This window comes from Pelobates fuscus, chromosome 12 (genome assembly GCF_036172605.1).
Source record: "Pelobates fuscus isolate aPelFus1 chromosome 12, aPelFus1.pri, whole genome shotgun sequence".
NCBI lineage: Eukaryota > Metazoa > Chordata > Amphibia > Anura > Pelobatidae > Pelobates > Pelobates fuscus.
Genome location: NC_086328.1, coordinates 109,965,193 through 109,982,580, shown reverse-complemented (window position 1 = coordinate 109,982,580; position 17,388 = coordinate 109,965,193). Strand labels below are relative to the sequence as shown.

Sequence of the window (17,388 nt, the reverse complement as noted above, 5' to 3'; positions counted from 1 at the left end):
CGCTGATGACACCCAGCTATATCTCTCCTCCCCGGACCTCTCCCCTGCCGTCCTGCAACGTGTCACTGCTTGCCTTTCTTCCATCTCTGACTGGATGTCCTCCCGCTTTCTGAAACTCAATCTCTCAAAAACTGAGCTCCTTGTCTTTCCTCCTAATACTGATCCTCCTCTTTCGCTCTCCCTTCAAGTTTGTGGTACCAACATCAGCCCATCCTTGCAAGTGCGCTGTCTTGGCGTCATACTTGACTCTGGTCTTACCTTTGAGCCTCACATCCAGCATGTTGCCAAATCCTGTAGATTCCATCTGAAAAACATAGCCCGCATCCGCCCCTTTCTTGCCCCAGATACTACCAAGGAGCTTGTCCATGCTCTAGTAATTTCCCGCATGGATTATTGTAACCCTCTCCTGATTGGTCTTCCCAATAGCCGTACTGCACCGCTACAGTCCATAATGAATGTTGCTGCTAGATTGATTTTCCTCTCTAGTCGTTTCTCTCACACCTCACCCCTCTGCCGGTCCTTATATTGGCTTCCTGTATGCTATAGGAGTCAATTCAAGGTACTAACTCACACCTATAAAGCACTGAACAACTCTAGCCCCTCTTATATCTCCTCACAGATCCATAGGTATGTCCTTTCTCGGTCTCTCCGCTCTGCCCGTGACCACCTCCTGTCCGTTGTCCGCACTCGTACAGCCAACTCGTGCTTGCAGGACTTCTCGCGGGCGGCTCCCTTCCTATGGAATAGCCTGCCTACCGCCATCAGACTCTCCCCTAGTCTTGCATCTTTTAAGAAGTGCCTTAAAACCCATCTCTTTAGGAAAGCTTATGGCCTCCAAGACTAACCCCTACCTCACATACCTGTCTCCTAAAGGGCAGCCCACCTTATTTGATTGCAAATTCCTGTCCTAATGTGTTTTACACCCCACCTTCAATAGAATGTAAGCTTGATTGAGCAGGGTCCTCTTCAACCTATTGTTCCCATAAGTTTATTTGTAATTGTCCTATTTATAGTTAAATCCCCTCTCATAATATTGTAAAGCGCTACGGAATCTGTTGGCGCTATATAAATGGCAATAATAATAATAATAATAATAACTAAACCCATCTCTGTAGTTACATTAGGTACTGCACATATTTACAGAGATATACGGTCAACCTAAGAATTTATTTAGATGAAGATCTGCTATGAGAAAAATTGCTTTTGTGTTTTTAAATGGCGTTACGGCAACCAACTAGTTTTATAATGCAATAAGAAGACATCACCCAGAATAAACTTTTAAAAATTACTGGAAGCAGGATGGTTTATTACATATTACATGACTGGTTTTGGATATTTAGAATGCAATATGCATTGAGTGCATTACAACACAATGAGCATACCCCAGCCTAAAGTGACTGTGTAAGAATGCTCAATGTCCTTCAAAGCTCAGGGTTTGACAAATCCCTATGGGAGAAGTTGTGCCTGGGGACTATGGCAGCACCTTATTCTTAGTTGCTAATTTCAAACAACCAATCACATTGACTCCTCAGTGTGACTGACACCTGATTGCTATTAACTATAGGTTTGTCAGATCCACCATGCACTCCTGAACACTTCTACTGATGATGGCCAGGGCCTTAAAAAGCACTGCATTGTGTATAAAGCATTTGTATGCTGCAGGAGGGTAATCAATTATTGCGGTACCAGAGTCCATGTGTAATTGACTTAGACTGGAAGCATGCTGGTATAGCGGAAGACTTTTTGATGCAAGCAGTGTTAAAATTGGCGCAAAGCAGTGGAACGCCACATTAAAATGCAGAAATGCCATTCCCTGGTTTACCATCAGCCGACGCTTCAGAAACAGGCGGTGTTTGTGCCATTTCCGTGTGACCTGCAATAGCTACAAAAACGCGCTCATGTCAGACTAAGGATAAACACACCACTTTCTGCCAAGTGCAAGGAGGCTATTGGAGGGTTTACAAAACTCACTATAATGGAATTTACATTCCATTCAGAGATTCTGATAAAACGCAATAACAGCGCAATAACTGAGCGCACAAGATAAAGACAGAAACACGATACATTATACTTCAATAACACAGGGTTTGCTTCGTTACACCTGAATGGCTAGTGGGGCAAGCAGCAGCATGCAAACAACATACAAGGAATGCACATGGTATCGGGAGTATGTGTCCAATAGTGAGGATCTAATATCCAACAGGCCATGCCAGCTGTTCTAATACAGAGGAATGTGGTAATATACAGGCCACACTGGATAATCTAATACAGAGAATGTGGTATTATACAGACCTACTCTCAATCGAATACAGAGAATGTGGTATTATACAGGCCAAGCAGGATGTTCTAATATAGAGAATGTGGTATTACACAGGCCACACCAGATAACACCAGATAAGCCAATACAGAGAATGTGGTGTTATACAGGCTATGTCAGCTATTGTAATACAGAGAATGTGATATTATACAGGCAATGTACTATTCTAGTACAGAGAATGTGGCATTATACAGGCCATGTCAGCTATTCTAATACAGAGAATGTGGTATTATATAGGCCAAGCAGGATTTTCTAATATGGAGTACTGTATGTGGTATTACACAGGCCACACCAGATAAGCCAATACAGAGAATGTGGCATATTATACAGGCCATGTCAGCCATTCTAATACAGAGAATGTGGTATTATATGGGCCACAAAGGATAATCTATTATAGAAAATGTGGTATTACACAAGCCAAGCAGGATATTTTAATACAGAGAATGTGGTATTACACAGGCCACACCGGATAATCAAGTAACTCTGTATTAGATGTGGTATGATACAGGCCATGGCAGGTATTCTAATACAGAGGATGTGGTAGTCTAGAAGTGCGACAGGCTGGATGGGGCATCGACTATGAGGCTAGGAATCAAATGGTTGCCAGCGACCAGAAATTGCACTAAATCCTGTCTGCTATAAATTGCAGATTTCCTGAAGCAATAAACAATAAAGAGAAGGCGAGATCGATGGGTTTAGGCTTTTCTAAAATGTCCTTTTTGTAAACAGAAACATTGCTTTTCGAAGTCATGTCTTTCAAAGAGTTAATGCTGACGGCAGACTCCTACTCAGAAAAAAATACTATCCACTGGAGACAAATTAAATGCGTAACTAAATAAATAAAATAATGGTTCATGTTAATTACAATAGATTAAATTAATAAAGTGTTTTGGGACCGTCAAAGCTCCCAGGACACTCAGCCACAGCTGTCATCCTAACCATTCAGTATCACTTACATGGGATCAGATAGGACTTGTAGAATGACAGAGGGTTTAGATAACGGATTACAGACTGAGATAACAGGAATCATACAAAAATCACTAGAATGCAATAATACCCCTATTCATCTGTCATCTGAGCCACTCCAGAGTTAATGAGTTTGTTTGTTTAGGCAGGATGTCAAAAAGGAAATCAACTTATAATGATACCATATCAGAAAACATTAAATAAACAAAACACAAAACAACATTAGAAGAAAGCACAATGAAAAGATTAGTACATTAGTTTTAATGATGGTTAGTAGATACACCACACCAATCTAACCCCAACCAGCACATTCCAATGAAACCATGTATCCTGCAACAATGTATCTGATCCCTAGAAACTGAAAAGAAAATCACTATAAATGTTGCTCAAAAGAGGTCTGTACACTGTTAACCCTTTCCCAACAAGTGAATAGTCAAATTCCAGAATATCATGACAGTTGTGGCAGGTCATGAAAGGGTGCTACTAGTACTGACAAAAGATAGTGAATAACTTTTATTAGAAAAAAGACAATCATGTTTAACAATGAACCAGGATGGCTATCTCATGCACCATGTGGGATTGTAAAATGTTAAAATTAAAAAAAAAAAATTATTGATCATTAAGTTAGGGGCATTGCCCAGCAGTTACACATCAATTTTGCTGTTCTTGATCCAAAAAGAGGTACAAAAAAAACCCAAAACAAACAAAAACAGTTTTGTCACGAAAAGGCCCATCCCACTCCTAACAAAGGTTTATTTTCTTATTAATATTTATATTTCTGTGCTCTCTGTTAAGTAAAATCTCTAGACTTGAGCTGCCAGACTCTCCATGTTTTGATGGAAACTGTCAGTTATGAGAACAGGGTCAAACTTTGCATGTACGGAGCGGTCATCCGGACCTAAGAGGGAGACCCATCTTGCCATATTGCAAAAGGCCTCACCCTCTCAGGGATGTCTAAGTGGCTGCTCACTGAAGTCAGGGACAGGCCTAGTAACACTGATGTGCTGCATGGATACATTAGTTTTTTTAAAGTAAATTGCGGTGGGCTTTTTGGAATGTGCTAGTTATAAGAGACACAAGGATGCTTGCCCATGTCACACACTTGCCACAATAATGGTTGACGCTCTAACTACTCAAAGGCGACACACACCCACTAAAACCATCGAACACCATCTCCAGCTACAAGCGACACCACCACACTACAAGCCCATGCATTTACCACTATAGCAGTGACACACCACACACCCATGCAAGGGGTAGCATGGCCTTACCCTCTGATGGTTGTTGATGAGAAATGTGCTTTCTGTGCTGCTTAGCCCCTGACAGAGGCATCATGGGAAAAATATAGAATGCAGTTAGTGTCAATGCAAAATATGTCCTTTGATGTTCCAAACATTAATTACGAGGTTAGTAAGCGGATGATGGGTGCCATAATGTTGGGAATACTTGGTGGGAGAGACCATGAACACCATGCATTTACAAAACTGATCAGAACAGTATGTTATAGGGATTTTTTGGAGCAACCAGCTATGGAGGAGAAGAGATAGGGAGCTCCAAGGTGAATACAGGGGATATACATCTCAGCTTGCAATGCCTTGTATAATACAAGCGCTTTGTGGAACTGTACATACTGTATGTTGGCACTATACACCTATAAAAACATTTTCACATTGTGCTGGTATTTTTAGACAGTGGCATTCCCAGAAATGCCAACAGATTATTTACAATTCCATTACAAAGGGCATTTGACCAGTTTTTAATTTATCCTTCGTTTACAGGAAATCTGCAGGTCACAAGCCTCGTCTTCCTGCTTCTTTAACAATATTTTCCACCATGTCTGAACTATTTCAATAAAAGGGATACTTGTATAATATTTTCCCTGGTGTGAGACGGTAAACCCTAAATCTGAAGTGTTATATAAAGAAAAACAAATCTAGTTATTTACAGAAATAAAGCATATTCTGTGTGAATGTCTAGTAATTCTGCTTCCTCTATGTGAAGTATAATTTAGCTATTTACAGAAAAGAGTATTCTGTGTGACGGTCTAGTTATTCCGCTTCCTTTAAGTGAAGTTACTTTAGTTTTTTGTGTGTTTTTTTTTTTTCGTTTTGAGTGAACACAGTGTATGTGTAAATACACTCACCTCCGAGATTCCAGGGTTATCAGAGTCTACGTTTGAGTTAGTCTCAAAGAATGGCCCGTTTGCGTCCTCCCCTAGAAAGAAGAAAAGAAACACGTTCGTTATTATTGTGCATAAATTTCACCCCATGGACATGAAATCATTAAAAACTGAACGTTTAAATCATGAAGTCAGCTTATGAATACATTTCCACAATTTGTGATTCACAAACAAGTAATGTCTCATGAAAAGACCAACATTGAAATCTCCCAGACTCCCTCATCCCCCAAAGCAGGGGTGAGAGTCACATGGAGAAGAACATTTTCAGAAACAATATAACAAAGCAGCAGCTTCTCTGATTCTCTAAAATCTGCTACAGAACTGATGACTGACACATACTGATGAATGAACACTAAAAACAAACATGAACTGTTTCAGCTGAGTGTTTCTCATTTACTCTGTGTCTCCGACAGACGACAGTCAGTTTTGTAGAATGGGCAATTATGTGGGGCTAGAGCTTGACCAATCAGCAGGAATATTTCCTTTGGTTTCCACTTTTAGATTTTTGCCTGAGTTTTTATTTAAATAATCCCCCCCCACACACACACACACAAACAAAAAAAACAATTCAAGGGCAATGCAAAAGACACATGGAAGAAATGTAGTATTGGAGATGATAAGAAAGAATTTAGAAGAAGAGGTTGATCTGGTTTTCAAATATGTAGACATATTGTCTGGAACTATAGACACTAACTAGTAACTCTAAGCATCATATCTACTCATGGGGATCACCTATGTTACAGGAATGTATGGGATACCAAGCCCCCTGACCAGAATGAGGGGCTTCTGATTTTTGAAGCATCTTCCAAAATGGGTGAGGGCTGTTTGCTGCAACATTCCTGTGAAAAAAGCATTTTTTTTTAAAAAATGTATCCTGTAAAAATAATATTTGTGTTTGGCATTATCTATATCAGTGATATTAATATGCCACAATTTGCAAACATTACTCACTCTAATGGGTCTATAGACTAATGGGCAGTTTATAAATACATCTATTAGAAGCATAAAGCACAGTTTCTGTGGGGTAATTAATTTCAGAGGCAATTGTAACTGATAACATAGGATAAAACTAAGGACACTTAAGAAACCAGAAGATCGTGATACCTATAAAACAAGATTGTGCTACAATTATATCTATTTTGTGATTATACTTGAGCAATCAAAGATTGCTCATTAACAATCTGCTATGTGCTTCATAAATTACTACTGGTGTCAATTATTAGTTCACAATATATGTCTTTGTGTTTTTTTATTAGTACACGGCAGAGCCTATTGCCGAAATTAGAGAGATCCTGCACAGTTTCCTAGCAACACGAACCTCTCTCTAAATACAAAATATACAATAGTGCTCAGATTAGTCATGTGACTGAGCCATGATAGTCACATGACTGAGGGAATGTGTGAGCTCATTCTAAGGCTTTAAAAAAATAAAATAAAAAGCAGCATGGCCAATGGACCAGGAAACATAATCAAGCTGTCCTAATTAGGATGACATACTGTGTTAAAGCAGATTATTATATTCCTTTAGATTTTTGGCTTTCAGTAGCCTGGGAGGACACACTTACAAAGTATAAGTTTAAATCTGGAATCAGTTCTGAAAATGGAGCCCGGCTAATCTATAGAGATTCTATTGCGATTACCACGATTATTGAGAAATACAACATTTGAAGGATTTGAGATTATAGTCAGATCGGTTTGCCAATACCAGGACAGGACACACGAACAACACACAGACTGTACAATATAGTTAGTACAATACCTGCTGAATCGGGGCTCCTGATGTCGGTTAGTACAGAAAAATCTTTAAATAAATAAAAATAGGTTAAAGGATGAGTATATCGAGTTAGTGAGGTTTACTTTACAACCAATTTACAGCAAACTTAATTCTGAGGAAAACTGCATTTTTTTTTCTTGTTTTTTTTTTTAAACTTGAGGTAATAAGATGTAGCAAGATTACATGAAACACAAGTATACAGTAAATGTTATGATATAAGACTAAATCATTCACAACCAACCAGCAACCAATAGCTATTCTCTACTATTCACACAATTTGGGGTATGTTCCAGTGCCCACAGTAGTCTGACAATTCATGTCAAACAGCATGTACTGCAGTGGTATGGTTCAAGAGCTAAAGAGGACCCAGTGACCTCTCACTGCACGGATACCAAGAGCTAAACAGGACCCAGTGACCTCTCACTGCACGGATACCGATACCAAGAGCTAAACAGGACCCAGTGACCTCTCACTGCACGGATACCGATACCAAGAGCTAAACAGGACCCAGTGACCTCTCACTGCACGGGTACTGATACCAAGAGCTAAAGAGGACCCAGTGATCGCTCACTGCACGGGTACTGATACCAAGAGCTAAAGAGGACCCAGTGATCGCTCACTGCACGAGTACAGACACCAAGAGCTAAGCAGGACCCAGTGATCTCTCACTGTACGGGTACTGATACCAAGAGCTAAGCAGGACCCAGTGATCTCTCACTGCACGGGTACTGATACCAAGAGCTAAGCAGGACAGTGACCTCTCACTGCACGGGCACTGATACCAAGAGCTAAAGAGGACCCAGGGATCGCTCACTGGACGAGTACAGATACCAAGAGCTAAACAGGACCCAGTGACCTCTCACTGCACGAGTACAGATACCAAGAGCTAAACAGGACCCAGTGACCTCTCACTGCACGAGTACAGATACCAAGAGCTAAACAGGACCCAGTGACCTCTCACTGCACGAGTACAGATACCAAGAGCTAAACAGGAGCCAGTGACCTCTCACTATCACGTATTCATCCGCTTATAAAAATGTGGTTAATGACATTTACTGTCCACACAGGAAAAGTTGTGCCGAGCAGCAACCTAATCCACAGAAGGGTTAATGCTGAGCAGCAATTATGCAAATGAAACCTGGTAACTGACTTTGGGGTCAAAGGCCGGTTACAGCCTTTCAGATCTAGAGGAGGGGTATTTAGGCCCAAATCTCATCCTGCTCAGTGCCCTGTCGTGGTTTCCCTTGTGGTTGTCCGAGAGCGCGTTCCTGTTTATAGTTTTCTACCTGTTTTTTGACTTTGGCTTTGTTTATTTACTTCTCTATATTCGGGTATCCTGACTCCTGGCTTTCCTCATCGCTGTGTCCCTTTCTGTGTTCCCTGACCTCGGCTAGTATTTCTGACTATTCTTTGTACGTTAAATCCGGCCATTCTAAAGACCGGTAATACGTTACTTATTTGTCATCCGTGCTGTACAGTTCTACGTGCTGGATCAAACAGTAATCCGAACACTCACTGTACGGGTACAGATACCAAGAGCTAAACAGGACCCAGTGACCTCTCACTGCACGAGTACAGATACCAAGGGCTAAACAGGACCCAGTGACCTCTCACTGCACGGGTACAGATACCAAGAGCTAAACAGGAGCCAGTGACCTCTCACTGGACAAGTACAGATACCAAGAGCTAAACATGACCCAGTGACCTCTCACTGCATGGGTACAGATACCAAGAGCTAAACAGGAGCCAGTGACCTCTCACTGGACAAGTACAGATACCAAGAGCTAAACAGGAGCCAGTGACCTCTCACTGGACAAGTACAGATACCAAGAGCTAAACAGGACCCAGTGACCTCTCACTGCACGGGTACAGATACCAAGAGCTAAACAGGAGCCAGTGACCTCTCACTGGACAAGTACAGATACCAAGAGCTAAACATGACCCAGTGACCTCTCACTGCATGGGTACAGATACCAAGAGCTAAACAGGACCCAGTGACCTCTCACTGCACAAGTACAGATACCAAGAGCTAAACAGGACCCAGTGACCTCTCACTGGACAAGTACAGATACCAAGAGCTAAACAGGACCCAGTGACCTCTCACTGCACAAGTACAGATACCAAGAGCTAAACAGGACCCAGTGACCTCTCACTGCACAAGTACAGATACCAAGAGCTAAACAGGACCCAGTGACCTCTCACTGGACAAGTACAGATACCAAGAGCTAAACAGGACCCAGTGACCTCTCACTGCACCACGAAGAATGCAAAATAAGAGACAATGTTTGCAAAGAACAACAGTTACACAACTGAATTTTATAAATAACTGTATTCGAAACGGAATACAAGCACAATTACTTATTCTGTGTCCCGAACAGGAGCTTTATATTGAAGTGAGGACGATAAATAATTCAGTATAATAACCCATAATAGAATTCAAGCAAATCTCTTTATATGCAGACCTGCCTGGCATTTTATGGCTATATTATAACTTTTAAAACTATGTGGGAATACCTTTTAGTAAATACGAAAGATTTACTAAATTCGCTGCTTTTGTTTGATTATTTAATTAGCCATAAATTGTAACTGTGTCTTTTCTGGTAGCCCAGTATAATGTTCTGTGAAAGAATAGACTTACAGAAATTGGACTGAAGTGCTTTAGAAAGATTCAAACCTAGGATAGGATCACAGTTCATTACCCAATAATAAGAAGATAAAGAGCTTTCTGACCTCAACATAACGTACAATGTTATCTAATGGAAGCACTTGGTTCTATGCCTTTGAAAGAACTCTCGTAAATAATCTATCACTGGCCTGGAGTCCATAAAGCACAGTCCAGTCACAACAGTCCAATGAATTTACTCAAAATCATCCACATTCACTGCTCCCCGGTAAACAAACTGGACGTGAAATTAAGAATTAACCACAAACTAGGTGACTCACTTCACAGATTAAAATATGTTTGAATAAAGGTTGTAAATGAACCAATAAAAATGAAATGCAATCACATGCTTTCTGACATCAGCCATGATATATATCCACAGGTTTATTTACAAGAGTGAGAATTGTCAAATTTCTTTTTTTTAAGCCACAATATTCAATTTAGAAAAATTCTCCAGTTCAGCCATTTGGCCTAAAATTCACTTTGAATTCCTAATATGCAACACTTTAGTGAAATACTTTTTAGTAGTTATAGTTTTGCCATTTTAAAAACATTTATATATATTTTTTTTATTGTTGAAGAATTCTTCAACAATAAATCATGCTCTGGAACTGTTCAGTTACCACACTCTACATCAAACAAGAAAACACTATATTAATATTTAACATAACTATATACTGCTGACTGCGTTATATAAACATAGTAAAAGTCCTTGTGATATCACAGGTTATCTCTACTGCTATAAACGTTAACAGCTTTATAGTGTTTATCAGCGTGCAATAATTTGCTTAAACTGTTTAACTTATTGAATATAAGAAAAAACACACATAATCAAGGCATGTGTTGTTAGTGACCCATCAGCTGGAGGCAAGTCTGCATTATAAATATTAACATTATAAATGGGGTACCCATGCAAAATAGTAACTTTTTAAAGTTTAGCACATTTTAAAGTTTAGCTATTATGAAATACAATACATTGTGTTTTATGGAGTTTCTCCTACCTCTCCCAATGCTCGGTGGTTCTTTCTTTGGCTCTGCCTCTTCTCCCCAATTACTCTCTGTTGGCGTCCCCCCAAGGTTCTGTGTCCTTGTACTCCTAATGTTCTCGATCTATGCTGCCTCCCTTGGTAAACTCACTCACTTTTGGCTTCCAATATCACTTCTATATGGATCACATGCAAATCTATCTGTACTCCCCTGATCTCTCGCTGCCCCACTTGACTCTTGTCTCTGACTGCCTCTCTGCTATCTCCATTTGATTGGCTACTCACTTCCTTAAAATGCAACAGGTCCAAAACAAAACATATGGTCTTTCCTCCCTCAAGTGTTGCTACTCCCGTGTCTATCTCCCTGCAAGTTAACAGCATTACCATCAGCTCTACCTCCCAAGTTGGCTGCTTGGGTGTTATCTTCAACTCCGACTTCTACCCCCATGTCCAATCGATCGCCAAATCCTGTTGCTTCTATCTCAAAAACATTGCGCGCATCCGCCATTACTTAACGCCAGACACAGTTACGGTGCTGGTCCATGCCGCTAACCCCCCAATGCTTTGACTACTGCAATCCGCTTCTCAGTGGTCTTATGTGCTCTCAACTTGCCCTGTTATAGTCTATAATGAATGCGGTGGCGAGACTCATCTTCTTGTCCACCTCCAGCTTCCACGCCAACATCCTCTGTCAGTTCCTATATTGGCTTCCCATAGGATATAGATCTCAATTTACAATTCTGGTTCTTGCTTTCAAATCTCTACATAATGCTACTTCCACCTATCTATCCTCCCTAATACACAAGTATAGTCTAAGTCACTAAGCTCTGACGAAAACCTTTGTCTATCCTCTGTTCGTACTCCCACTTTGCCTTCAAGAATTCTCTAGGGCTGCACCGTTCCTGTGGAACCCAGTCTCCATTCATTCAGAAAAAAATAAATAAAAAATCATTGAAAACTCACTTCTTCATGAAATCATATCAATTAAACTGTTATTAGCTTAGCCCCTGCACCCTGATTACTCTACTGCAACTGTCATATAGTGAATACTATTATAGCAACCTAGTTTGCTACCTTACCCGTTGTGTCACTATACCTCACTCCCTCTAGGATGTAAGCTCAATGCCCTCCACCCCTCTGTTTCTTTGCATCCAACTCTTCTGGTTACAATTACGTGTTTGTTCGTCCACCCATTATACAGTGCTATGGAATGAGGATCCTTGGCAGCCTACAGCCCTGCCTCTACTGAAGGTGTTCCTAAAACAGAGATTATACACTTCCTTAGTCAAATTCATACCCTTACAGTGTGCTGTGATAGGCTGAAAGCAGCCAGCAGACACTCTGAGCCAATCACCGCTGCCCACTACTGTGCAGGTTAATGCATCCTTGCACACAGTGGATGGGCTGCTGGGGACTCTGGATTAGCATTAAACCATTTAAAACAGTTTAACACTGAATGGAGGACAGCGCCAGGGGACTTCAGACACTGCAACCACTTCAAGCAGATAAAGCAGTTATAGTGCCTGCAGTGGCCTTATACATCACTTTGAAATTTTAAACCATTGTTTAATAGAAAATCACTGATAATTCAGGTCTATTTGTACTAAACTGTGTTTTGTGACAAGGGTAGTAAAAAATTTTCGCCATTATAACTGCGCTTAAAAAAAAAATTAAAAATTAAAAAAAAGAGAGAAAATATTGAAATTCTCAATTCCAGGTTAGTGAATTACCCTATTTTTTTAACTACTAAATAGGCTTGAGAAATCTGCTATGGTTGAATAAAATAAGTAAAAAATAAAACCCACATGTCTAGGATGAAAAACAAAAAATAAATATGGGGAAAAAAACGAAATAAAATCACTCCCATACATTTTTTTTTACATCTGTACCCTTGAAAGCTTACAATCTAACGCAATAGCTCCCAAGTCAGAGGCAAAGCAAGCAGAATTTATGTATATCTAATCAGGAAAATTCCGATCTCTGATTTTATTAGCACACAGGAAGAATCAGGCAGCCTTCATAATGTCACCTGGACTACCCAACCCACTGAATAACGTAATAAAAAGGATTCCTGGGTAAATTACCCAACTATATCACAAAACCCCAATAAAATTGCAGATTACAGCCTAAAACTGCCACAATTTGTATGTCACGCGATCGATTTTCTGATATATTTAGACAGGGTTCATGGTGCAAACAGATTCACTATCACTACTGTCCTCTGTACTTTATACACCAAGATAAAAAAAGAGTACGTCCAAAAACGCAAGAAAACAAAAAATTGAAATAAAAAAAATTGAAAAGGAGAGAAAAATAAAATACATTAAAAAGCAGTAACCAGCCACCAGGGAGCAATCACACTTGCTTCCAAAATGCATTATCATACCCCCATCACTCTCTCCTCCCCCCCTCCCCCGTCCCAAATGACATGAGAGAAAGCAGCTCTCCCTGGGACTGCTATTATACACTCTGCGCACCATAACAACTTTATCAGAATGAAGTTGTAATAGTGCCAGCAGGTCCCTGGTACCGGCTTACCTTTAGGGGTTACACCATTAAGGAACTTATTGGCTGATACTCTAAAACAATCTGCAATCCCCCTGCCTGAGGATTCCTGATTCAAGCCAAGGACAAAATCAGAACAACAGGGACAGAGATAGCTGGAGCGCGATTCAACACTTTAATTTTAACAGTGGATTCAAAGTTCATTAACGGGTTGACCGCTAAATTTAAACCAGTGCCATAACAGCTTCATTTTAATTAAGTTGTTATGGTGCATGCAGGGTCTCTTTAGCGTTGTGCCACAAAAAATCTAGACCGGTTTTCTACAATAAGCCAATTGGTTTTCAGAGAAACCAGATAAGGAGCTGAACTGCAATAATTTAATGCAGCGAGGGAAGAGGGTTGTTTTTAAGTCCACGTTAAAAGAAAATAGGTTAAAAAAAAAAAATGGAAACATAAAAAAAAAATTCTTAACTTTTTGTTTTGCTGTGCAGTGTTACACTTTATCCGACGCCAGATAGTTAACAAAGTTAACAGTTGTGTGATACTAAACCAGCGGAAGGGAGGAAAAAACAATAACAAAATGGTATGACTTGACAGAGAGGTTGGAAGATGAATTAATGTAGTGAGATATGGGGATTAACCTACCAGAGGAAGCAGTAAGGACAAAATGTTTTAGAAAGGGTAGTAGATACCTGGAATAGCATTCCAGTGGAAGCAGTAAAGGCTAATTGTGATATCGAAATGGTAGTACAGGGGTGCCCAAACCATAGATCCCTAGATCTTATAAAAACTACAGCTTCCATGATGCTTTGCTATTCTAAAAGGTATCCCGAAGGCATGCAAAGCATCATGGGAATTGTAGTTTTAAAACATCTGGGGATCTACCTTTTGGGCACCAATGGGGTAGTAGATCTGAGATGTACATAAAACTATACTGAACAAGTCAACAGGAGTCAAATTTCACAATGGGCAGATTAGACATACCAGTAGGCTCCCACTACTGTCATCCAGCACATTACAGTTTGTTTCTACAAGTCTAGATATTTTATCTGTGGTTTCTAAAATGGAGGGTAGAATTTCCACAGGCTTGGAAGGATTCCATGAAATTAAAGGGTTAAAAAAAAAAAAAGAGGTGTATAATTATTCTAGCTCTCCCCAGACGTACATACATAGAACAAGCTGAAGACAGACTGCTGTAAAACCAAATTACAGACTCCTACATTATATTTGGAGATTCACCCCATGCTGGCCATGCCAGTGTGACCACACGTCTATTTCTGTCATGTTACACAGCTTCATAATATGGAGGTTTCAATGTCTGCTTTGAAGTTGGCTGCTTACACCCAAATTACAAGTGTCGCCACATCAGGTGATAAGGGATACCCTGACTGCAGTTACAGGACAAAAACCATCCCAGCACTAAAGTCTGTGTGGGTCACTAACCACCTCCCAACAGAAGTGTCCACCATTAAACATCACTGCCAGACGCAGGCAATTACCATCACACAACGGAGGTATCAGCAGTTAATGACAGCTTGTGTTCGCAGGACAGAGGGATTGGAGTCTTTCACTAAGGGCCACTCTCTGTGGTCAGTCACTTGCCATCAGGGCCTAATATTAACTGCCATTAGCGGAGATGCAGCCCTCAATATCTGGGAGTGCCAAAGGTAGCCTACCTCAAGAGTAACATTTCTTCATACCGAGTCTCACTACATTCCTTTGCCCAACTTGTAACGAAATCTCCAAAGACCATCAGTTAAGTCCTATGTAGGAATCTCCATTAAGCAGTTCTTTGAATATACTGCATAAAGCCCCTCTCAAAAGCCATGTATTTAGAGAATCTTCCATTATTTAAACGCATATCATTGATCGTTTCCTGCTCCATTAATGTCAGTCTTATTGAATACATTTTTGATAAGGAAGTATTTTTCTGGAGTGAGGGGGTGGGGCTAAAAAAAAGGCAGGCTTATGGTGCAGTATTCTGCAAACCATTGATTTATTTTATGCAAAAACTGTAAAAATTAGAGCATGCAAACCATTTTTTAAATACAGCCTATTAATGAGGCCAAAAACCAAATGCATTACAGTTGTATTGGTGCCCGGAGTGTCCCTTTTAAAAAAGTTTCAGATAACAACCAGCAAAAAACAAAAAAAACACTGACCTTAATTCTCCTGCAGGACACAGCCAAGAGAAAGAAGCTAGACTTTTAGTGCATACCACCTGAAGAAAGACTTGTCAAGCATTCTCGTGCTCTACCTTTGAAAACAGGTAAGCTAACTTACCTATATTTTTAGAGTTGTGCACAAGTTTCACAAGTGACAGCTCCACTTTAATGGAATCTGATTACTTCAAATAAATCATCTATACCAGGGGTAAGCAACCTATGGCACGTGTGCCATGCACGGCACTCAAGGCTGCTAGATCCAAACAGGCTCTGGCCTATCAGGAGTCCAGTGAAACTTCAGATATCTGCCAATACGAAAAGGTGGTGAGAGACAATCCTCAATTTATACATTACAGCACATGGCATTCCAGTACTTGTAAATGGGGATCCGCACTGGAGCAGAGCAACCTGCAGCTGCTGTTGCAGCTCCTGTCCTTAAACTGTACCTGGTCAGCCTGGTCCCCACTGGAACCCAAGGGAAGCCATCCACACTGCTAGATTTACACAGGAATGCAGAATAACTCTCCCCTAATACAAATAATACGAACAGCCCACCCACAATCCACACAAACTCAACACCACTAACAATACACATACATGCACACAACCCCACATGCAATACCCCAAACAGCCCCACACATACACACACCAAAACACATTTCCACAAGCAGTGCCCATACATAGGTATCATACACGATACCATAAACTACTCATGAACATATAAAATATAATAGCTCATATACGCACATATACAACGATACAAAGCAACTGCAGTAGGACTAACAAGCAGAATACGGCAACCTCAATTTAAAATAATAGGACCGGCACATCACAATCCTATTTCGGCACATTGCTGCAAAAAGGTTGCCTACCCCTGCTCTATACATTTGTAAGCCACATGGAAACATAATATGCATGAAATATCGTAACGACACGGTGGCTGCAGTTTACAGCATTGATTACGACAGAATACTTTGATAGTGGTTGTGATTATATAGATTTAATTTTTTGCTTTCAAATTACTTCTTGGAAAGGCTGATAGAGGCAGATTTCCCAGACTCAGGGTAGGTAAGCATGGAGTTCAAAGGATATAAAAACAACGTATAAAAATAGAAATGGAGAGATCAGTTCACAAGCAAGAATTAGTCCAACGCAGACGTACAAGGTGTTTGATTAAGTCTTAAAAGGTCTTTGTGGAAAGCCAGGCGTCATGCGTTAAAAAACAAAACAAAAAAAAGCAACAGAGCGAAGAACAATGGCTACAGATGTCAGTAACCTGGAGGCGCGGTTGCCCAGGTGAAATAAATTTGTGTACAGATCACATTTGTAATTCAGCTTAAATGTTGAAATGCAAGTCAGACCAGATGTCTAACAGCTAATATTCCATTTAAATCACATATTTTTATATTACAGTCAAAAACAAACAAAATAAAAAAAAGTTATTCACAAAGTGTAAATTGTTGGAAAACTAAAGTTAGTTGAAAAGGATTTTCAAATTTCAGCCTAATAGTTTAACTGCCCCTCCCCAAATTTGGCAATTTTTTTGCCTATAATTTAAAATGAACTTTGAATTTTCTTTCAATTCCCAATAATTCACAGTTTAAGGTCCAACTCTGTAATTCCCAATTTGCTTTCCCTTTGGGTAATGGCAATTCAACTATCGAGTCATCCAAGCATGACAGGGTTGAATTCAAAGTACATTTGAAATGTTCGCCCATGATAGCCAAACTCAAATTTCTAAAAAAGGCACTTTTTCACAATTCACACTTTTGTGAATAATCCTTTCATTCGTTGTTTAACAGTTTATATAACACCTTTAACCATGGCATCTTAC

The 17,388-nt window shown here is 40.0% G+C and overlaps 1 protein-coding gene across 5 annotated transcripts in view; it reads right to left on the bottom strand.

Moving 5' to 3' along the window:
* The window catches only part of ANO5 (anoctamin 5), a 62,041-nt gene that overhangs the window by 38,664 nt on the left and 5,989 nt on the right, over positions 1-17,388 (bottom strand). For 2 of the 5 annotated variants that reach the window (XM_063437913.1, XM_063437914.1), the window contains exons 2-4: positions 5,427-5,497; positions 4,555-4,602; positions 1,823-1,882 (exon numbers count right to left, since the gene is read on the bottom strand). In XM_063437913.1, coding sequence (XP_063293983.1) covers positions 1,823-1,882; positions 4,555-4,602; positions 5,427-5,497 — 179 coding nt within the window. Of the gene's footprint in view, positions 1-1,822; positions 1,883-4,554; positions 4,603-5,426; positions 5,498-7,221; positions 7,259-17,388 lie in introns of those variants that run through there. The other 3 variants (XM_063437917.1, XM_063437915.1, XM_063437916.1) reach the window with 3 other exon arrangements.